The sequence below is a fragment of the Aplidium turbinatum genome, chromosome 8 (genome assembly GCF_918807975.1).
Source record: "Aplidium turbinatum chromosome 8, kaAplTurb1.1, whole genome shotgun sequence".
Lineage (NCBI taxonomy): Eukaryota > Metazoa > Chordata > Ascidiacea > Aplousobranchia > Polyclinidae > Aplidium > Aplidium turbinatum.
This window is the reverse complement of record NC_137479.1, coordinates 32,404,310-32,422,688: the sequence shown is the minus strand read 5'-3', so window position 1 is coordinate 32,422,688 and position 18,379 is coordinate 32,404,310. Positions and strand designations below refer to the sequence as shown.

Genomic DNA, 18,379 nt, shown 5'->3' with positions numbered 1-18,379 from the left:
TAAATAAAATATTGTAAACAACCAAAAACTACTGACGTCATTAATCTTGGCGTCATAAATTATACGGGAATTCCCCACTAAGGCCTGTTACTAAACTGCGTATGAGTACAGTTTTGACCAGTACTAAACGATTGAACTAACGCATGTGTTACGGCTGACAAATAGTCTGCTATGCAAACGAATAAATCGCTTGACTAATTTGTTTCTAATTCTTTCAATCTCAAGATTAGGGTTAGGGTTGTCTTTGGGTTCAAACTGAATTATGGCAACATCGAACTTTTTGTTGAGAACATTGCATGAGCATTCTATGTTCTCCTGTCTACCCATCACTTTTCATAAATCTACTTTCGAAAGCTTCAATCCCTGCTCTGTGCACCGCGACTACTCATTGTGACACATTGTGAATGCGACAATTGTAAATGAGGATAAATCGTTACAACCTGAGCTGGTGGCACGAATGCAAATGTCGTTTGTTCATTCGGTTTCATCGCGACATAACACGAAAACATGTTCAGACTTAAACGAAACGATGTTCCTATCACGTAATGACCTCATCGGTCGCTGTAACGAAACCACGGTGTGACGTCAGCAAGGTTCGGTTTTAGCTCAACAGACTTGGTAGAAATTGTCGAAACGAAAATTCCTGAGAAAAAATGAAATTTTGTTTCTTGCAAGGAAATGAATGCAATTTGTTTCCATGAAACATGAATTCGACACATATTGGAAACAAACTATGGATTTAGTGAAGGATTTGAACTGCACAAAGATCGGCTCCTTTGCTTTCAGATCCACTTCATAAACGAATCAACCAGTTGTTATACAACCTTAAATTGTTAACTTCCAATAACAGTTTTTATTAGTCCTTGAAAGGCCGTTTATCGATATTGTTGTGATGAAGAAATTTCAATTTTGTTAGGAGCTGACCTCATACCACAGTAAGCTCATTCAAACAAAACTCGATGACGTCATCGATAATAATAGAGCATCCATGAAAACCATCCAGCGTTCATGGCGAGATCATATAGTCTTTGTTTCAACTTTTTTTTAATAATTTTATTTTGTGTTACATTTCAAATGTACTGTAAGTTTGACTTTTTGTATTTATCGATATTTTCATTATTCAGCGGAGACCTATCTAGGGCTGGCCAACTCCACTGACTACAGTAGATCTAAACAAGGCTTCTCAACTGGAGCCGTGAAGTTGTAGTTGCATTTGTGGTACCGTGTGGTGTGGGCATTCAACACGCGGCTCGATGTGCAGTTCCATAAAAGCTGAGACCATGTTGTGGGTTGTTAGGGGACCAGACAGTAAAGTTGAGAAACAAGATTTCCGGTATGTTTAACATTTAACCCAGAAATACATCCCAACGAGATCAAATATTTGATCTGCTCAGCTGCCAGCTCAATAATATAGGCTGCAGAATATTTTTAATTATTTTTATTTTATTATATCAAAGCATTGGTGCAAATGCGGCGTTCCGTGCCAAGTACGTTGCGCATTTTAATAGGAATCATTTCTTCAAGCGACGTATCGGATGTGGGCTGAACCATACAACAGTCAACATCTTGTTATGGTGCAGCAGTGTTGCCAGATGCCAAGCGGTTTAGACAAACCGAAAAAGCACCGATTCATCTAAATTTTTATTCTTGCTCCTTATATATGCCGAAGTTGTAGTCCTCCCGTGGATAGACTGGGTCTGGTTCATACGAGTTTTCTGAATCGTCGCCAGTTCCAGTTTCATCACCAGCTCCTGTTTGGTCACTAGTACCTGCACCACTTCCATTTTGCGTTGCGACAGTTCCTTCAAAATCATAAGTTCCGGAATCGTCGCCAGTTCCGGTTTCATTACCAGCTCCTGTTTGGTCACTAGTACCTGCACCACTTCCACTTTGCGTCTCATCAGTTCCTTCAATGTCATCAGTTCCTGTTGAGTCAGTTCCTGTTGAATTAGTTCCTGTTGGAATAGTTCCTGATGGAATAGTTCCTGTTGGATTAGTTCCTGTTGGATCATTTCCTGATAAATGATTACTTTTTGTGAAACTTTCAATTCTTTTCACATTTTCATTTTCCTTCAAGATATTAGCTTCACTTGTATTTTCAGTTCCTATCAAGTTTTCAGTTATTGTCACATTTCCAGTTCCTGTCACATTTTTCTTTCCCGCTTTGTCAATTTTGGTAAAATTTTTAATTTCCGCATCAACACGAATCCCACTTTCAGTTGCAGCCACTTCGTCATCTTCAATTTCATTTGAGGCAAAATATTCATCCGCGGTAGCTGTAGAAACATTACTTTGATCGTTAAACTGAACAGTGTTTCCAACATCAACAACCGAAAAGGCTCCATCGATTGCTCTCATGAGAGCATCTTCAACATCGGAATTGGAAACATTGACTTTCACAACCTGAAACACAATGACGCATCTTTGGAAGAGCAATATTTTTACAATAAACATTACACAATGAAGTGATAGGCTAAAAAAAAAGTTAAAACGTTTTTTATAAAAAAATCTTTGCCCTTATCAGGAAATAGGCACGTACACCATTATGACGAAAACAAAAGATACGCTCTAAATAACATGAAACAACTGTGAGAGATAACCATATGCATCCTAATTTGAGTAAAAAGCGTTAGATTGAAGCAAATGAACAAGCTTAGCTAGTGTGTAAGGCAAAATTTACTTTGATGTTTGTGTTTGGCAACCCAAACCTTCCCAATGCCCGAGCAACAGAATCGTTCGTCTTGTTTGCGCTATCTGCTGGTGAGTTCTTTATCTCAATGATGCGCACTTGGTGGCGCTCATCATCTCGCAGAGAGATAACAATTGTCTCACCATTCTGAAAAGGAGGAAGTTGTATTGTTCCGTGCCTTGTAAGATTCCACGTCAGTTATACGTCATAAAACTAGTATGACGTAGGTTAAAACATGTAGCTATTGAAATAATATCAAAAACAAACGAATCAATGCTACTTGCTCCATAGCCACCTCAAGTAACCAGTATCGGCATTTTAGTAAACACGAAGGTGACGCCACATAAATGGAAGTTCCTTGCTGAAACTTGTGACGACATAGATACGTCACATTGCCTTGTCATCGTCATAATGTTGACAGCACAATAATTTCATGGAAACTCACCAGATTTTTCCCGGTTTGTTGGTGGCGGGAATCGAACTCGGGCACTCTGGTCCACGCCTCGCAAGTGGAGCTACGTTGGCACTGGCAGGATGTTATCATCCGGAACGTGAGAAGAGACTGCGGATGAGAATCATCATTTATTTCGCGACAAAAGACGCTCTTACAATTCCAGGCAACGTTCGCGGGAACACAGATACATCATCAACCCTGTCATGACCTCAACACCTTGCTTACGTCAACAGCTCATGTATGTTGTTATGACGTCACTCAATGAAAACTGCCTTGAACGGATTTGACGTATCTTAGCATAGCGCTGGTAAGCCACTCCACGGTAAAAACTTACTGTCTCTCCATCCGCACAGGTCGCATTGAAAGTTGCATTGTAGTAGCTTGTCGCGTGGCAACAGGAGCAGTAGCGTACGTAATGACCAGTGACGTCATGATAATGCCCCCCACTGGGGCAGTGACCCAAGCAGTAGGGAAGTTGAACGGGAGAGAGGGTGGTGCAAGTTTCAATAGTGTACTGCTTGGGGGCAGAAATGGCCACCTGGCAACTCTCCATCGCCATCCGACCTGAGAAAGTGGAGGTCACGTGGTTTACCAACGAAGAAATTGATCAGCATTTGTGGAGTTAGAGAAACATCATCAACAACAAACTATCGTCTGTCCCCCAGGACGACTGATGTGTTGACCTAAGTTACATCACCTGGTTGCTACCACGTCATACTTTCTCGGGCAAACGCGTGTGTCTCTTTTGAAGCTTAAAGCTTTGAAGGCACATGCGCGCCACTTCCCACTGGGTCGGCCACAAACAGATTGAGACAAGACTTCGGTGGTTTCTGAGATCTTCCATAGAGGATATGATCACTAGACGATACTACGTATTTAGGTGACGTAGTCAACAGACTCTCGCATGGACTTACACTCAGCGCAGCATCCGTACTGGTCGTAGACGACAGTTCCCTGCAAAGAGAAAGAGGAGTTAGTCCGTTCTCGTGCACAGGGTCATCTTTACGGATGCGCAATTCGTGGATCGAATTCGCTAGAGGAGACGATAAATTCATTTACAAAAATTTAATATTAAGATTCACAGATACAACAACACCAGGAGGAGCTGCATCATCAGGAGGAGTCTGTTGATGGCCACGCAATAGTTGTTAAACCGCATGGAAGTGGACAGTGCGCGGAATGATACTGACCTTCTTGTTCAAGCAGTCCGATATGTTGATCGCCTTGCAATCTTGATGGGTCTTCACAGTTACTGCAAATCCACCATCAGATCTGATGCACTGGTAGATGAGGCATTTGTGTCTCTCCGTGTCCCCAATCTGTGGAGGATCTCATGTTTAAGTAGGGATAGAAAGTAATGAAATTTATCTTGTTGGATGCGTGGTAGAGTGAGTTGGTACATCTTTCCTCGTTCATATTAAAACATGATTTCGCTGCCAGCGTCGCGCGCCAGACCACGTGATGTGGAAGCTACAAGATTTGAACATTGGAAAGCAACGAACGACATCGACCGCGATCAACCGTTGAGGGGCAAGATAAGTAACAAACTCACCTGGATCTGCTTCCTGGTATTGCTTCCACTGAGGAGGTTGGTGAGGTCACACATGGTGGGCCGGCACTTCCCACAGCAGGTCAGGTGGTCTAGCTCCCTCTTATGGCCCTGTCATGAAAAGCATAATTTAGAAATAATCTGTTTGAACTCTCGTAAATAACTGTATATTAAACAAGACATAACAATGCCAGTGGAGATGGAGGAAGGGAACTTAATAAGCAACTGAGTCACGTGATAGGAAAGTACATGACGACAGCGACCTCAAATGCTTTACTTACATCAGGACAAGGGCGGCATCGTGTGGTATTGCACTGAGCCGTGTTGAATCCATCGTCGCCTACGTCATGAGAGCAGGTGCAGGTTGTGCAAGTATCAACACTCCACGTGGATGAGATCTGTAGAGGAAGAGAATGAACCGTAGAATCATTAAAGCATCACATGTAGTTCTTTGATCAATTTATCGATTCATAAAAACAGCGCAAAGAGATGTAGAGTCAAGCTCGTAGATTGAATCCAAGTACAGTCGACTCCCTTAATTCGGACGCTTTGGTTCCGCTCACTGTTAAAGCTTTTAAAGCGGTTGTCCGGGTTATCCGGTGTCCGGGTTATCCGGTGTCCGAATTAAGCGGAGTCGACTGTAGTTGGTTCAAAACCTCAGAGGGACAAGATTCGATCAATTATCAACCCTAGTGCGGCTGGTGGTTCACACCCAACTTCAATCTGGACAATACACTAACGCAGTGTGCTTACGTCATCATCATAGTTTTAACAAAAAGGCTGATTGAAGAAATGCACGGCAAAGAACGCAACAAACTGAGGGAACAAAATGAGGACAACTACCTGCTTGCTTGTGCCGTTCATCACACACACGGTGTCGCGCTCTGCAACATAAAACTTGTATAAGCTTAACTATGGTTCACCAGTCTTGTGAATAATGGTCGAAGTAAAGAACAATCATGTTTGAAGATTGCCACGCTCCACCATGCGAGGGACAGACCTTCCTAGACCATTGCGTCATCGTAGCTTGTACGAGCGTGTTGAGTTAGCAAGCGCAAGAGAGCCGCTCTGATGCGACAAATGCTCGCATGTGACAGAACAATGCTTTCCACACACGAACAAGTCTCGCTTTGTCTACGCTTCGGTACTATCGTCAGCGATAACTTTGTCAAATATTAGAACCCATTTAATCTACAAAGGGTTTCGTAGTACAAAGTGAGCTGGCAATACAACGCTCAATGATTAGTTTGTTTTAAAAATATTTTAACCAATACTATCTCTTACCACATATGCACGTCACACAACAACCGATGTTGGGGCAAACCATTTTGTAGCCCACCCCACAGTTGGAGGCGGATGGGACTGGGCAAGAAGAGGGTATCTCCATAGCAACGGGTATCCCATCAACGGAAACGCATGTAGAGTTGCGACAGTAGTCCATTGTGAGCGGCCAAGTTTCACCAATCTAAATTGAAAACGTTTGAAGAACTATATTAGTGCTCTTCCACCCTTCGAAAGACTGGCAACCCTGCTGATGACAAACTATAACAAACAACCAGTTAAATATTTATTTATAACTATAACCAACTTAAATCGAAATACGATTGACACTCACCCGGTGATAAGTACGGTTGGCGCCTTCCAGCGTGATGCACGTATCAAGCACGCACCTAGGGCAACACTGGCCTTCCACCGGATCAGATCGGTAGCCCTAAAAGTGACATGAAATACACATAATTTCCTCTTTAAAAAATTGAAATGCAGCGAGTTGGTCTCGTGTGTTCACAACATGACCTTGTCGGCTGCATAGCCGAGTGGTGAGAGCCCTGGAACGGCAATCGAAAGGGCGCCGGTTCGACACCGCTCGAGCATGCGGCTGTGTGTGTGGCAGGACACTTAAAGGCATGCCTGAAGGTGGACACGAAGATTGGCTTCCTTGCCTTCCCGTCCACTTAATTTAAATCATCAACCACCAGGTGTAAGCCTGGATACGGCAAAACTAAACAAGATGGCCATCCCAGACAAGTCATTGGTGGAACTCTTTACCAGGTCGGTTAGGTCCCTTCCAGGCATAGGGATAGTCTGCATCAGACCAAGTAGATGGCTAGGCATGGGGTGGCACTGTGTCATATGGCTATGGAGCGGCTACAAAAACCTGGAAGAGGTCGAAGTGTTGGAGGTAGATGATCAGATGCACACAAATGGTTGTCGATTCAACTTACGACGTCACAGGGATGGCATGACGTAGAGATGTCATCACACGCAGGCTCGTACGTCACCACGCCTTGTTGCATCACCGCCTGGCAATGACATCGTTGGCAGGGTTGCAAGGAGGAAATCCACTCCTCTTGGGGACCCCTTATCACCATCTTGTTGTCATCCGACACCACACACACAGGAAGACGCTCTGAAACGTCATCAATGAATTTGGAAGATTTCATTCCTGTGTGTTCAGTCCAACCCTACGAGTGGGCGATCGATAGGTGGTTAGTTCAAATTCTCATTCAGGTAGATCGCAACACACAAGGCAGATATTTGTTGGCATGAGAATACAACAAAATTATCGTGCTGTGAATTTAGTCCGCACAATAATGTCCAACCTTCCAGGAGCACAAACAAATCTGAAGCAACAAGAGAACATTTTCCTTTATATTTTTGAGAAGCAAATATCCGCGGAAGATTTTTATCGATGAAAAATCCTCAATAAAATAGACGAAGAGTTATGCTATTTGCGTTGGGGAAACTTATCCAATATTTTGATTGCAGCCGAATATTATTGATGTTACTTTTGTGTCATATGAACGTACATTGTGACGCTGCGGCGATAACTTACCACACCACTGGGTGGTGCAATTGCACGAGTCGATCTCTGACCTCTCCACGAAACCCTGCAATGAATAACAAGTTGATTATGACGAGCGTTGTTACGTATACGACTGCGGCCATGACGACGCATGAGATGCTTGGCATGGATCGAACTCAGGTCCCCTGTGAAATTAGAACAAACACAACACGAACTTACCATCCCGCAAATCTTTGTCGTCGAATTGCATTCCAGGCATTCACAAGTCAACACGTCACAGCATGATGTTGCTATAGCTTCAGGGTGGCGAGGAGAGGGGCAGGCTGTATCAAGGGTGGGGCATTGATCGGGGAAGCACCGGCACTCGTACACTGGCTTGCATCCTTCTATTGTAAGGTCACGAAGAGGCATCCTTCCATCAGGGCACACCGGAGGGAGGATGGAGGAGCAGTTGCTGTAGTCGCAAGCTGGAAATCCACCAAATCAGATGGTTCATAAAACGTCACAGGCACATCGCGCCATGTTCTGGCGACATCAAGCGATGTAAATAAATTAAAAGATTCCCAAACGCTCAACGCGGCTACACATCGCGCGACAGAACGCAATGCTAAAGCACACAAAGTACGACAAGGTTTAGTTTTAAATCCTTATCCTCGGACTGACAAAGCCTTGATTGGTTATTCCTGGTAGTTTCGCATACTTGTATGGGCTCTTGACGAGCGAGGCTCTTGACGCAGGGCCGGTCACTGAGATTGTCAGAGTAAAGTTTTCCAATTGTTGAAGTGTTGTTGCCGGGGAATTATTCCATTCACTAGGTGCCGCTGAATGGAGAGCAGCCCTTGAAATGCGTTGCTCAAACGCACACCCCGAGAGTCGAACCATAGAGCCGCTTGATCTTGAAGCTTTTTTGTTCACGAAGTCACGTACTGACCAACTGAGCTATGGGGGCGAACAACGTGTGTTCCATTGTCAACAAAAGAGCTTTGTTAGAGAATTACTGTTGTATCACAATCACGTAAAGCTAAGTAACATTAGCGGATTCCAAATATTTGTTTTCAAATATTCTTTCTCAGCAAAAGCATTTTCGAAAATTTTCATAAAACAAGTTGTTATATCGTTCTAGTTTAACTTTGTACTTCTTAAATGTTGTCTTTACAAGCAACGCCACATTGTTCTTTGTTATGTGGTAACATTGTCCAGGACAACTTTGCAACACAAAGAAAATGATTTGTCGATGGACTTACCACAATCATACACCGGACAGCAGGGGTCGCTTCCTTCTCTGATGCGCAGGCTTGAACATTCTCCGCACGTGGGGGATAGAGAGACGTTTGCGCACTTCCTGACTGCGCATTGGATTTCAAGCGTCACAGCATCACAAGAACAGACGCTGCATACGTTGCTGCTTGGTACCCACGCTGATCCAGCCTGTGTGAATGTAATAATGTTGTAACTGAAACAACTTTCATGTGTTGGTATGAGGGATGGTGATGAACGGGAAACAGAAAATTTTGTAGAAATTTTCTCGTGCATGGCAACAAACCAGGCGAACCTTCGTTCGTAGTTTCGCCAAGATGGAAATCCTTTGTAGTGGTTCAAATCTTTCGCGGCACAGTCTCATTTTGTTTAGATCAAATACGTTTCTTTCCATACAACTTTACCACGGACAAGCAAGAATATAAACTTTGCGAATTAACTAACGCGTCTAGCGTTTCTGACGTCATAAATCTGCGCTCGAGATGTCAAACAATGTACGTCAATTGTCGGGCAATCACACGACAAACCTCGACAAAAGTCATTGTCTCTGTATCATAACAATGAGAGCAGGAGAGATGGCTTTGACATCTTCCTCCAATCTCCACTTGATCTGAGGAGCAGTGGAGGAAACATCCTTCGAACATCTCGCTGGAGGAGTAAGTACTCTCTTCCTGACAGGTTCGCTCAAACGGAGGTTGGCGGCAAGATTCGAACACGTAACCTTCTGAACACGGGACATCTGGCAAAGCACAAGTAGTGAAATGTTATTGAGTAGTTATCATCTTAAATTTGTCAACGTATTAAGATTTACACCAAGGGATAAAGATTCAGACTGAAAAAGGGAAAAAGCCAGTCTCCGACTTTTCTCAAAGACCAAACGGCATATACATTATCCACTTCAACCCCACTGAAGGGTCTGGCTGGTTGTGATACTTGGCGCTGATAATTAATCTTCCGTTGGAATGTACCAGTCAATTCATATCCGCGACTAAATCTTTCTGCCCGATGGGTTCGTGTTTTCTACATCTTGCTACAAACACGATGGCAATTGTCAATTAAAGTGTCTGAAAAGTATAAACAAACTACTCACGACATAGAGTCAAATTCCTCCAGTCAACACACACGCCAGCGTGTCTACACGCATCTGCAAACGCAGCTAACGAGTCGCATGCTGTGTAGTTTCCAAGGCAAGTGTGCCGGTTACACTCGGAGAAGTAGCTATCTGTAATGAGGTGGTTCCTCCATCAATATTTTAACAAGCATTGGCATCAGGATCATTCCAACACGACGAGGAATGCAACAAGGAACGTGTTTGTTGATGAAGTAACATTAAGGTTTAGGATTGAGAGAGACCTTAGGACGTCACGCCTGATAGTGCAGAATGTTTCCAATCAACAGCAGATGAGATAAAGTATTTAGAAGAATCATAAACTCAGCTTTACTGTGACGTGTAACGGAGGTGCCATGTGTGGCAGAAGTGCCCAAGAAAACTAATTAGTTAGCGACTACCAGAAAACTAATTAGTTTGTTTATTTTTTTGGAGTAATTGGGAAAACAAATTTTTTGAAAAACGATATCTGGACCGGCTGCATCCATAATGCCAGCAATCCTCCTTAATAAGTAATAGCTTTACACTTAAACGATTCGCGATGAGGATTATAGCACAGCTTTCCGTCATCAACCTTCCAATGAAATTGCAATGAACATTTAGTATTTTGAAAGTTTGTTGCAATTGCGCCGAAGCCCAAACCGGTGCAGTGTGAGAGGCTGAGGAAGCTGTAGATATGGGAGGAGCAATGGTTACTACACAAACGCTCCCAAATCCTTGGAGAATACTCACTATAGTCAACAAGTCGGCGGCACTCTTCGAACTCCGCTCCTTCAGTTATGATGTCACACAAGACATCAGGCGTACTCACACATGATTGGCTGAAAGTTGGTGGTTGGCAGGCTTGAGAGTCCTGGAGAGGAACAAATAATGTCACTAAGCAGCTACAGTAAAGGTGAGTCCCATACTTTGTATCAAGCATCGGGAAATAAAGATCATTCTACTAAGGCTTCAGCACTAACGAGAGCAAGGTGGCCAGTTCCTTTCGGCCGCCTTTCCTTCAGCAACTTTCCAACATGACACCCTGGGCAGAGGTGAGCGAGTTTATCCACACCGCAGTGTCCGAAGCACATTCTTCAAATAGTTTCAATAGAAAGTCGGTTATTCCGCAAATACAGGGCCAGCAAGTTGAGATATGGTGATATTTTGGCCTAGCAAGTTAAACTTGAGGAGTTGATCGGTTTGTACAAAACTTGAAAATTGCAAGTAGAAGGTTGCACATAGCTCGAAGCTGCAAGTTTTCGTTTGACTTTCTTCAGGAGCTGACGTCAGAATAAAATAAATTTAAATGTGGTGATCGAAGTATTTACAGCAGAAGAAAAACAAAATGTAAATTTGGCTAATCAGAAAAATTCAAATTAATGAAAGAAATTTAAAGGCATAAACGGATTCCTTTTGGTGGCGTAAAACTGGATCGAGAGTTTTTATAAAGATTGCTTTCAGTGCTACAAGGTGGAAAGAGGAACGGCCTTTAGCAAGAATTGGAAACAATTATAGTCTTAAAGTTCAAAGCACATTCTTCGTTATCCAGCAGATGTTGTCCAATTGCACTAAACATGTTTTTGTCTTTTACAGTTTTGCATGTGTGATGTGGTTGGGTTCTGGTTGTATTGTTTCCTTCTCTAATTATTTTCGAGACATGTTTGATTCGTTCCTCCAGACATTGTGACGTTGTGATGTTGTGACGTGTGACGTTGTGACGTGTAACGTTGTGACGTGCGGCCTACGTAGGGTTACCGATAGGGTTGCTTATGCCGACTCTCACAGTGGCGCTTAAATTGGTAAATTACGTTACTAAAATTTATGGTAGGCAAGCAGTCTTGTTGCTGGAACGATTCTTTGGTGGTGAAGAATATACGTGATTTGACGGCAAAGAAACATTGGTTGACGGTTTTAAAAATGTGATTTTCAAACTGTTTGGAAGCAGAGCCCAGCCACGGCAGTTTCATGTCAACTGGAAACTTTTGTGGGCCCGATGTTGGCTGATAGTTTTAGTGATTGCGGTGTTTACGACGTGGTCAGGGTTGCCATTTTGCTTTATAATCGATTAAATTTTATCCACTTTAGAATTTAGTTTACATTTGAAACAGATGTTAAGTGCTCTGTGTGTCAAAGTGGAAATAAGGTTTATTTTACGTTTGTTGGGAGCCAATGAGTTCCAACGTACGTATTGGCCAGTGATAGTGAGTTTTCGGTGAACAGAAGTGAAAAAAAAACTGTGGGAGAAGCTTCGACAAGAACATTTAAGAAGGGTAAGGTCCTGTTTGTTTCCTTTATGTATGTGAATTATTTTAATGCAGTATGGAGTGCATTCAGCTGATGCTGGAAAAGATTGCAGGATTTGGCATTGTCAAAAATGGCAAAGGTGTCATCAACATATCGAAAGTATATGTGAGGATTCGGTTTATTAATGGATAGTCTGCTTTCATGAAAATCAACGAAAATGTTGGCTTGAGCTGGTCCAAGGAGTGAGCCCATAGCGACGCCATCGGTTTGCTTGTACGTGGTAGAATTAAAGCTGAACTCGACCGAGGATGCTGATAAAAGCATCAGCTCAATAGAAACATTTTTTGGACAGGGAGGTGGTGTGAGGCTTCCATTATAAAGGGAGTCCACGCAAATGTTGATGGCCTCAACCAATGTTTATTTTATTTTGACAGCAGCTCCTGAAGAGAGTCAGACAAAAACTTGCAGCTTCGAGTTATGTGCAACATTCTACTCGCAAGTTTTAAGTTAAACTGAAGCATGTTCACCACGAGTGAGATAACAGTCGCCATTTTACAGCAATATATTGAGCTTCTACAGATTCTCCATCTCACAAAGTGCTGCTGCGGTAGGTCCAGCAGCATAGCAAGTAACCAGCATCCTTAATTCTGTCGCAACAGCAAAACACATTAAAAAATTGAAGCCTAATCTGCCGCTCGCAGTTGCAGAAGCAATAACTCATACATTGATCTTACATCCGATGAGAATGTCCAGTTGTAAGCGAACTCTATGGGATCATGGAAGATCTCTCCACTCCTCAGTACCATGTCGTCTGACTTGTTCCGATTACAATTTCCTGGAACAAAGCGATGAAAGCTTTTGAAAGTAACCGATTTAACCTCTTGTAGGAATGAATGTTCACATGTTGATGATTTCGGCATTCGGAAAAAAAGGCCATTGCAAGGAACGGCTTGAAGGTTGAAATGAGTATAGAGAGAACTAATTTAAGAAGCGACAGAAGTTGCATTTTTATTATTATCATGAATTACATAGCTGAGAACAAAGTATGTTGTGTAATGATGACCATTTCTCTGGCTATTTACCACGCCTCTCACTTATCGCGCTCCTCACTCACCACGCCTCTCACTCACCACACCGCTCACTTACTACGCCTCTCACTCACCGTACCCATCACTCACCTGGCCCATCACTGGTCACGCCCCTCACTCACCACGCCCCTCACTCACCACGCCCTCACTCACCACACCCCTCACTCACCGTACCCATCACCCACCACGCCCATTACTCACCACGCACACCTCGCCTCTCACTCACCACGCCCATCAATCACCACGCCCCTCACTCACCACGCCCATCAATCACCACGCCCCTTACTCACCACACCCATCACTCATCACGCCCCTCACTCACCACGCATACCACTCACCACGTCTCTCACTCACCACGCCCCTCACTTACCGCGCCCCTCACAGCGGTCCTCACTTGATACCCTCCCACTAATCATGCCCCCTATTAAGCATACTTCCACTCACCACATAACCCTTCCGTTCTTCCGTCCCAAACATAGGCAGCCAACGTGACTGTCAAGCTATTACGTGTCGGTGTGTACGTCACCACTAGACCAATGTCGGAAGATGTCAGCACTAATGTAATTGTGCCTATGGCAACCAGATTGTGACGTAGTTGTTCGTCATCGTAGGGAAGAGTGAGAGGAAAACCATTGAGGGTCGCCTGAAACGTCAGAAGTTAGTTACGTACAAGAAACGTAGAGCGACGATATGTTGAGAAACTTTTCATCCTTTCGTAAATAAATGCCGATGTGTATGTCGGACTCAAGCGCTCCTCCGGCACTTTAGTCAGTAAAAACATCTGCAACTATACGACTGAACTTTTTGTTCCGTTGTAAAGTTGTCATGCTGCTAGTTGTACTCACTGTGACGTCACGACGCAACTCATATGACGCGTCACCGAGAATGACGTTGACGTTTGACAAGCATGACGTCGCTTCCGCTTTATCGCTGTCACATGACGTGGTAGAGTGCAAGATTTGAAAGTGCGAATCGATGATGAGGTCTTGCCTAGATTGGGAGAGCACGAACTGGCAGGAGGGGGTACTGGGGTAAGTGAGCAACCCCCCATCATATGAACGATACAAGGGAGGACTCGACACAGAGCAGTAACCTGTAAATGACAAAATGTTACATTATAGTTACTGACCTATGCAATCAATAGAAATGTACATCAACGATTATTCATTTTTCAATTTAGAAACATGTTTTGAAGATCTTTATAATATGTGTTAATGTTTTGCATGTAGGCAGGGATTCATACTATAGGGATCGCCAACTCGGCTGGAAATCTGACAAGCGGAGTGTAAAAGTGTTGCCAGATATTTTTTAAATTTTTAGTAAAAATATCATCTTGGCATTTTTAAAGTAGTAGTTGCCCAAAACTTGCCCGTAAATAAGCGGACAAGCTTTGGGCAATCACTACTTTTTAAAAATGCCAAAAAATTATTTTTTCTAAAAATTTAAAAAATATTTGGCAACACTTTTACACTCCGCTTGTCAGATTTCCAGCCGAGTTGGCGATCCCTATACTATGAATCCCTGCATGTAGGCTATTTCCTTTGAACGAATGACGCAATCCACTGCGGTTGAATGGCATTCTCTAAAATAAACATGAAATGCTTGGAGACAGCTTGGATATATTCAGCCACAAACGTAGAAATTTATAAATATTTTGAAAATTTATGACCACACTGTCTACACTCACATTGGCACTCCCACTGGCAACCGCATTTTGCGTCATAATAAAGCTGAGCTTCAAACCCATTGTCGCATAACGGTCGTTTTGCTTGGTCGCACATGAGCCGCTTGTTGCGCAACAATAACGACCCCTCGGAGGTGCACTCATAGTAGGCACATGGGTCAGAGCTGTCAGGAAATATTACCTGCCGGGGTTCAAGCACCTGAAACAATAAAGTTGCGTTTGAAATAATCTCTCCTTCAAACGTCCACTAGTTGGTTCCTGTGATCAACCTCAACCTTTCATAACCAGAGTCCATTGTTCGTGCGCGTTGCAAGAAACAGATCATTGTCGAGGTGTCTATGGTTAAAAAAATCACCTCTACCAAAATTGTACAGATCATTGTGGTTAGTGTCGCTTTCCGGTACAAAATACCATTGTACCAAGCAAACAATTGGAGACATGCTGGCTATTACCATAGCAGAGTTACGTGCGCTGTAAAATGGTGCACTTGAGATGCACCATTTGAAGCTACTGATCTAACTTCAGCTCACCGTGGTAGACTTGGAAGTGACGTTGTAGAAGAAGCATTGTTGAACAGCGGGTGGGGTTTCAGAGCTGCCAGTTGCTGTTGAAGTAAACTACATTGTTACTGACTGAAGTTACCAAACATATCCGTGATCACTGTTTGCATGGGATGGTGCAGGTTGCGATAGAAAGTTGCCCGGAACAGCATCGGATCCAATTCGCATCCTACACCACTCCAGAAGAGGATTAAATTGGTTAGTCATGTGCTACTTTAGACGGCTGTGTTTGGTTCCATCTCTGATCACGTTGCCATAGCAAAAAAAAGTGAACTGAGATGGGTCGTTCCAATGGCAACATGTTTCAATTGGGCCTCGCCGACTCACCATCTTGTGCAGGTGGCTCAGATTTTGTGACTGCACAGTGCACACCACATTATCTACCAATGTCCTGTATACTGACCCAAGGATAGATTTGTGGATCTAACAACCCTCGACGAACACACAATTAATTGGCTGCTGTGCCTGAATAGGCTATAACAGCGTGACCTGCGGTTGCATCAAACGCAAGAAGAATTGAAAAAAAGAGAACCAGACATGTTACAAACCTGATGGTGTAGTGGTTTCAAATGAGGTGGTCTCGTTTGCTAGACCATCTTCCTCGATTGGTGGCACCCCTGGTTCGCCGTACTCATACTCGTAAGGAGGACCTGCGTGGGTTGAAATAGAATAATTCTGTAATGGGCAAGGTCACTACAGTAGGTTCCGCAGACTGGGCGTTCTCTTTTACTTTCCGGGATTACTCCCACGTACACTGTGTCATGAAACCAGGACACCGATTGCTTCTACAGGGATTGTTTATTTCTTGTGGGTTTGAACAGAAAATAAATCAATTCGAAGAACAATTGTGACGTCACCAACTCACCATGATCAAAACCACAAAGTGGTCACGTCATCGTTGACGATAACAATCCATGAGGACGGTGAACGTCGCCCAAAATCAGTCTACAGACCAGCTCAAATTGAAATTCCGAGAAATCTATCTTCAAGGAGCATACCCCACAGCCCATCAATGCAACAACGTCCTCATGGATTGACAAATGAAAGCTGCTTGGACTTATAGCGTCATACGAAACAACAACAAATTGACAATAACAATGGATCTTAAGAAGGTTTACCGTCCCACACTTCGTCGCATAGAACTTCTTCCACAATTTGTTGCGGGATGTCTCTCCTCAAGACCTCAATAGATGGAGGTTGGAACACTCCCCGCTCCCCATATGACGTCATCCTTTCCAAAAGGTTTCCGCTCGCTCCTCCCATTCCAACAGCGATAAAGTTGAAAGAAAAGTCGTTCAGTGCTGCCACTGTACCCTCTACCGCTCCCATGCTGTGGCTGTACGCGACCACTATCACCGCCTGATGGAGAAACCAACATGTTGGACTTGTTGGTGTAAACCTGTGAGTTTCCAACCAACTCATCGATGGGCTATACCAAGAGGAGGATGCTAGGCTCGCTCCATCCTCTAGCGAAACATGTTCTGCCAATCAGCGGTGTAGATGTTTCTGACGTTACTTAAAAGTAAAAACCGATCGGAGGAAGGTTAGCCAAGTTTCAAATGGCACAACTTGTAGAGAACTGAACAAACTTCCGTGCTTGGCGACGGACATGACATATTCCAACTGGAACAAACCTTTACACGCAACAATGACCCTTCCTTCGAAGCACCGGCTCACCTTGTTGACGTAATCACCATCGTCATTGATGATGCGGGCGGAACTGGCCAGGTCACTAAAGACAATGTTCAACGCTGCTCCTACATCACTAGCGCCCACTGGCGACGGTTTCATCTCGTGCAGGTAGGCGGCAATGGCTGTGTAGTTGCTCACAAACTCTGTTAGCATCTAAATAAGGTCAAGTGACAACATTGAAATATCCAATTATCAGCAGCTTTGCTATCGAATGCAGCCTCAGGAAACGAACGATTAGATTCGGATCACTCTGTAACAATGACACGGAAGATATTGCGCGATAGCGTTATCGCCATGCATGTCGCACGTCATCAACAAACCGTACCCACCCTAGCTCCGTCTGCCCCATACTGCACCACGCCAACTCTGGACGCCGCCGGCGATAACTTAAAACGCTTTGTTACGTCATAGAGGAAAGCAGCGACATGGTGTAGGTACAGGTCATCGTCAGTGGACACGTCGATGACGTAGACAAGGTCGTAGAGCTCAGAGCAGAGCGGCCAAGTCTTGACCACTGAAAGCATAACGAGAGTGGTAGGTCATAAAACAGATGACGTCATGGATGCTATGACATAGCAACAACACCCCCTCAATTAGCTTACCTCGGGGAGGAGGAGAGGCCAGCCGACCGCAATGTTGGTTGCAGCACTTGACGCTGACGCTGTAATTATGACACCACAGTCCCTCATCGAGCGGCACTTCTATGTGTAGACATCTGACTGGCTTCCGGTACTCGCAATCGACGTTCGATTGGATGTCGCCTGCGTCACTCTGGAAAGCAACTCGCATCAGTGGGACCAACTATTGTTACTTCATTGAAACTACAATTGAGTTTTCCATATTTCGATCGCTCAAAGAATTATAAAAAAACAAAACATCGCTCACTCTGCAGCTGATGTCAAATCCAGTAGTTCCTTCTGCGCAAACCCCTCCGTAATCACCGCTAGAGGTCGTCCAACTCTCAATGTCACCCAAACTGTCGTGCATAGGCGAGTCACGGCTGACGTAACCTGAAACATGATCATAAACGTCATTACATTATGGAAATACATATGGCCCACAATTACATCGGAGCCCCTCTAGTGACATATTAATTATCTATTCATTTATCAAGCTGTGGGCACCGAAGCTTCAGTTTCGGTTTGGGAGATTGAAGGCGCCTCTCACCATCGCTGCTGCAAGAGGGCGCAAAGGTGAGTCCCAACAAAGGAGCAGATTGCGCAGTAACCGGTGTCGGATACATTGAGGTGGAGGAAGATGAGGCACGGA

General features: G+C 43.9%; 1 protein-coding gene across 1 annotated transcript in view; it reads right to left on the bottom strand.

Annotated features, from left to right (window-relative positions):
• Nucleotides 1–456: 456 nt before the first annotated feature.
• LOC145776299 (uncharacterized) overlaps nucleotides 457–18,379 on the bottom strand; it is a 61,218-nt gene continuing 43,295 nt past the window's right edge. Inside the window, exons 59-87 of the mRNA XM_082587701.1 lie at nucleotides 17,996–18,120; nucleotides 17,713–17,881; nucleotides 17,440–17,624; nucleotides 17,096–17,263; nucleotides 16,537–16,777; nucleotides 15,967–16,068; nucleotides 15,389–15,462; nucleotides 14,862–15,057; nucleotides 14,020–14,267; nucleotides 13,619–13,817; nucleotides 12,821–12,921; nucleotides 10,593–10,713; nucleotides 9,843–9,974; nucleotides 9,280–9,491; nucleotides 8,740–8,923; nucleotides 7,715–7,962; nucleotides 7,526–7,580; nucleotides 6,915–7,099; nucleotides 6,308–6,403; nucleotides 5,977–6,157; nucleotides 5,536–5,576; nucleotides 4,974–5,090; nucleotides 4,696–4,803; nucleotides 4,334–4,462; nucleotides 4,058–4,097; nucleotides 3,478–3,707; nucleotides 3,135–3,251; nucleotides 2,681–2,836; nucleotides 457–2,403 (exon numbers count right to left, since the gene is read on the bottom strand). Of these exons, the coding sequence (XP_082443827.1) occupies nucleotides 1,642–2,403; nucleotides 2,681–2,836; nucleotides 3,135–3,251; nucleotides 3,478–3,707; nucleotides 4,058–4,097; nucleotides 4,334–4,462; nucleotides 4,696–4,803; nucleotides 4,974–5,090; nucleotides 5,536–5,576; nucleotides 5,977–6,157; nucleotides 6,308–6,403; nucleotides 6,915–7,099; nucleotides 7,526–7,580; nucleotides 7,715–7,962; nucleotides 8,740–8,923; nucleotides 9,280–9,491; nucleotides 9,843–9,974; nucleotides 10,593–10,713; nucleotides 12,821–12,921; nucleotides 13,619–13,817; nucleotides 14,020–14,267; nucleotides 14,862–15,057; nucleotides 15,389–15,462; nucleotides 15,967–16,068; nucleotides 16,537–16,777; nucleotides 17,096–17,263; nucleotides 17,440–17,624; nucleotides 17,713–17,881; nucleotides 17,996–18,120 (4,922 nt within the window). The 3' untranslated portion in view covers nucleotides 457–1,641. The remainder of the gene's footprint in view (nucleotides 2,404–2,680; nucleotides 2,837–3,134; nucleotides 3,252–3,477; nucleotides 3,708–4,057; nucleotides 4,098–4,333; nucleotides 4,463–4,695; nucleotides 4,804–4,973; nucleotides 5,091–5,535; nucleotides 5,577–5,976; nucleotides 6,158–6,307; nucleotides 6,404–6,914; nucleotides 7,100–7,525; nucleotides 7,581–7,714; nucleotides 7,963–8,739; nucleotides 8,924–9,279; nucleotides 9,492–9,842; nucleotides 9,975–10,592; nucleotides 10,714–12,820; nucleotides 12,922–13,618; nucleotides 13,818–14,019; nucleotides 14,268–14,861; nucleotides 15,058–15,388; nucleotides 15,463–15,966; nucleotides 16,069–16,536; nucleotides 16,778–17,095; nucleotides 17,264–17,439; nucleotides 17,625–17,712; nucleotides 17,882–17,995; nucleotides 18,121–18,379) is intronic.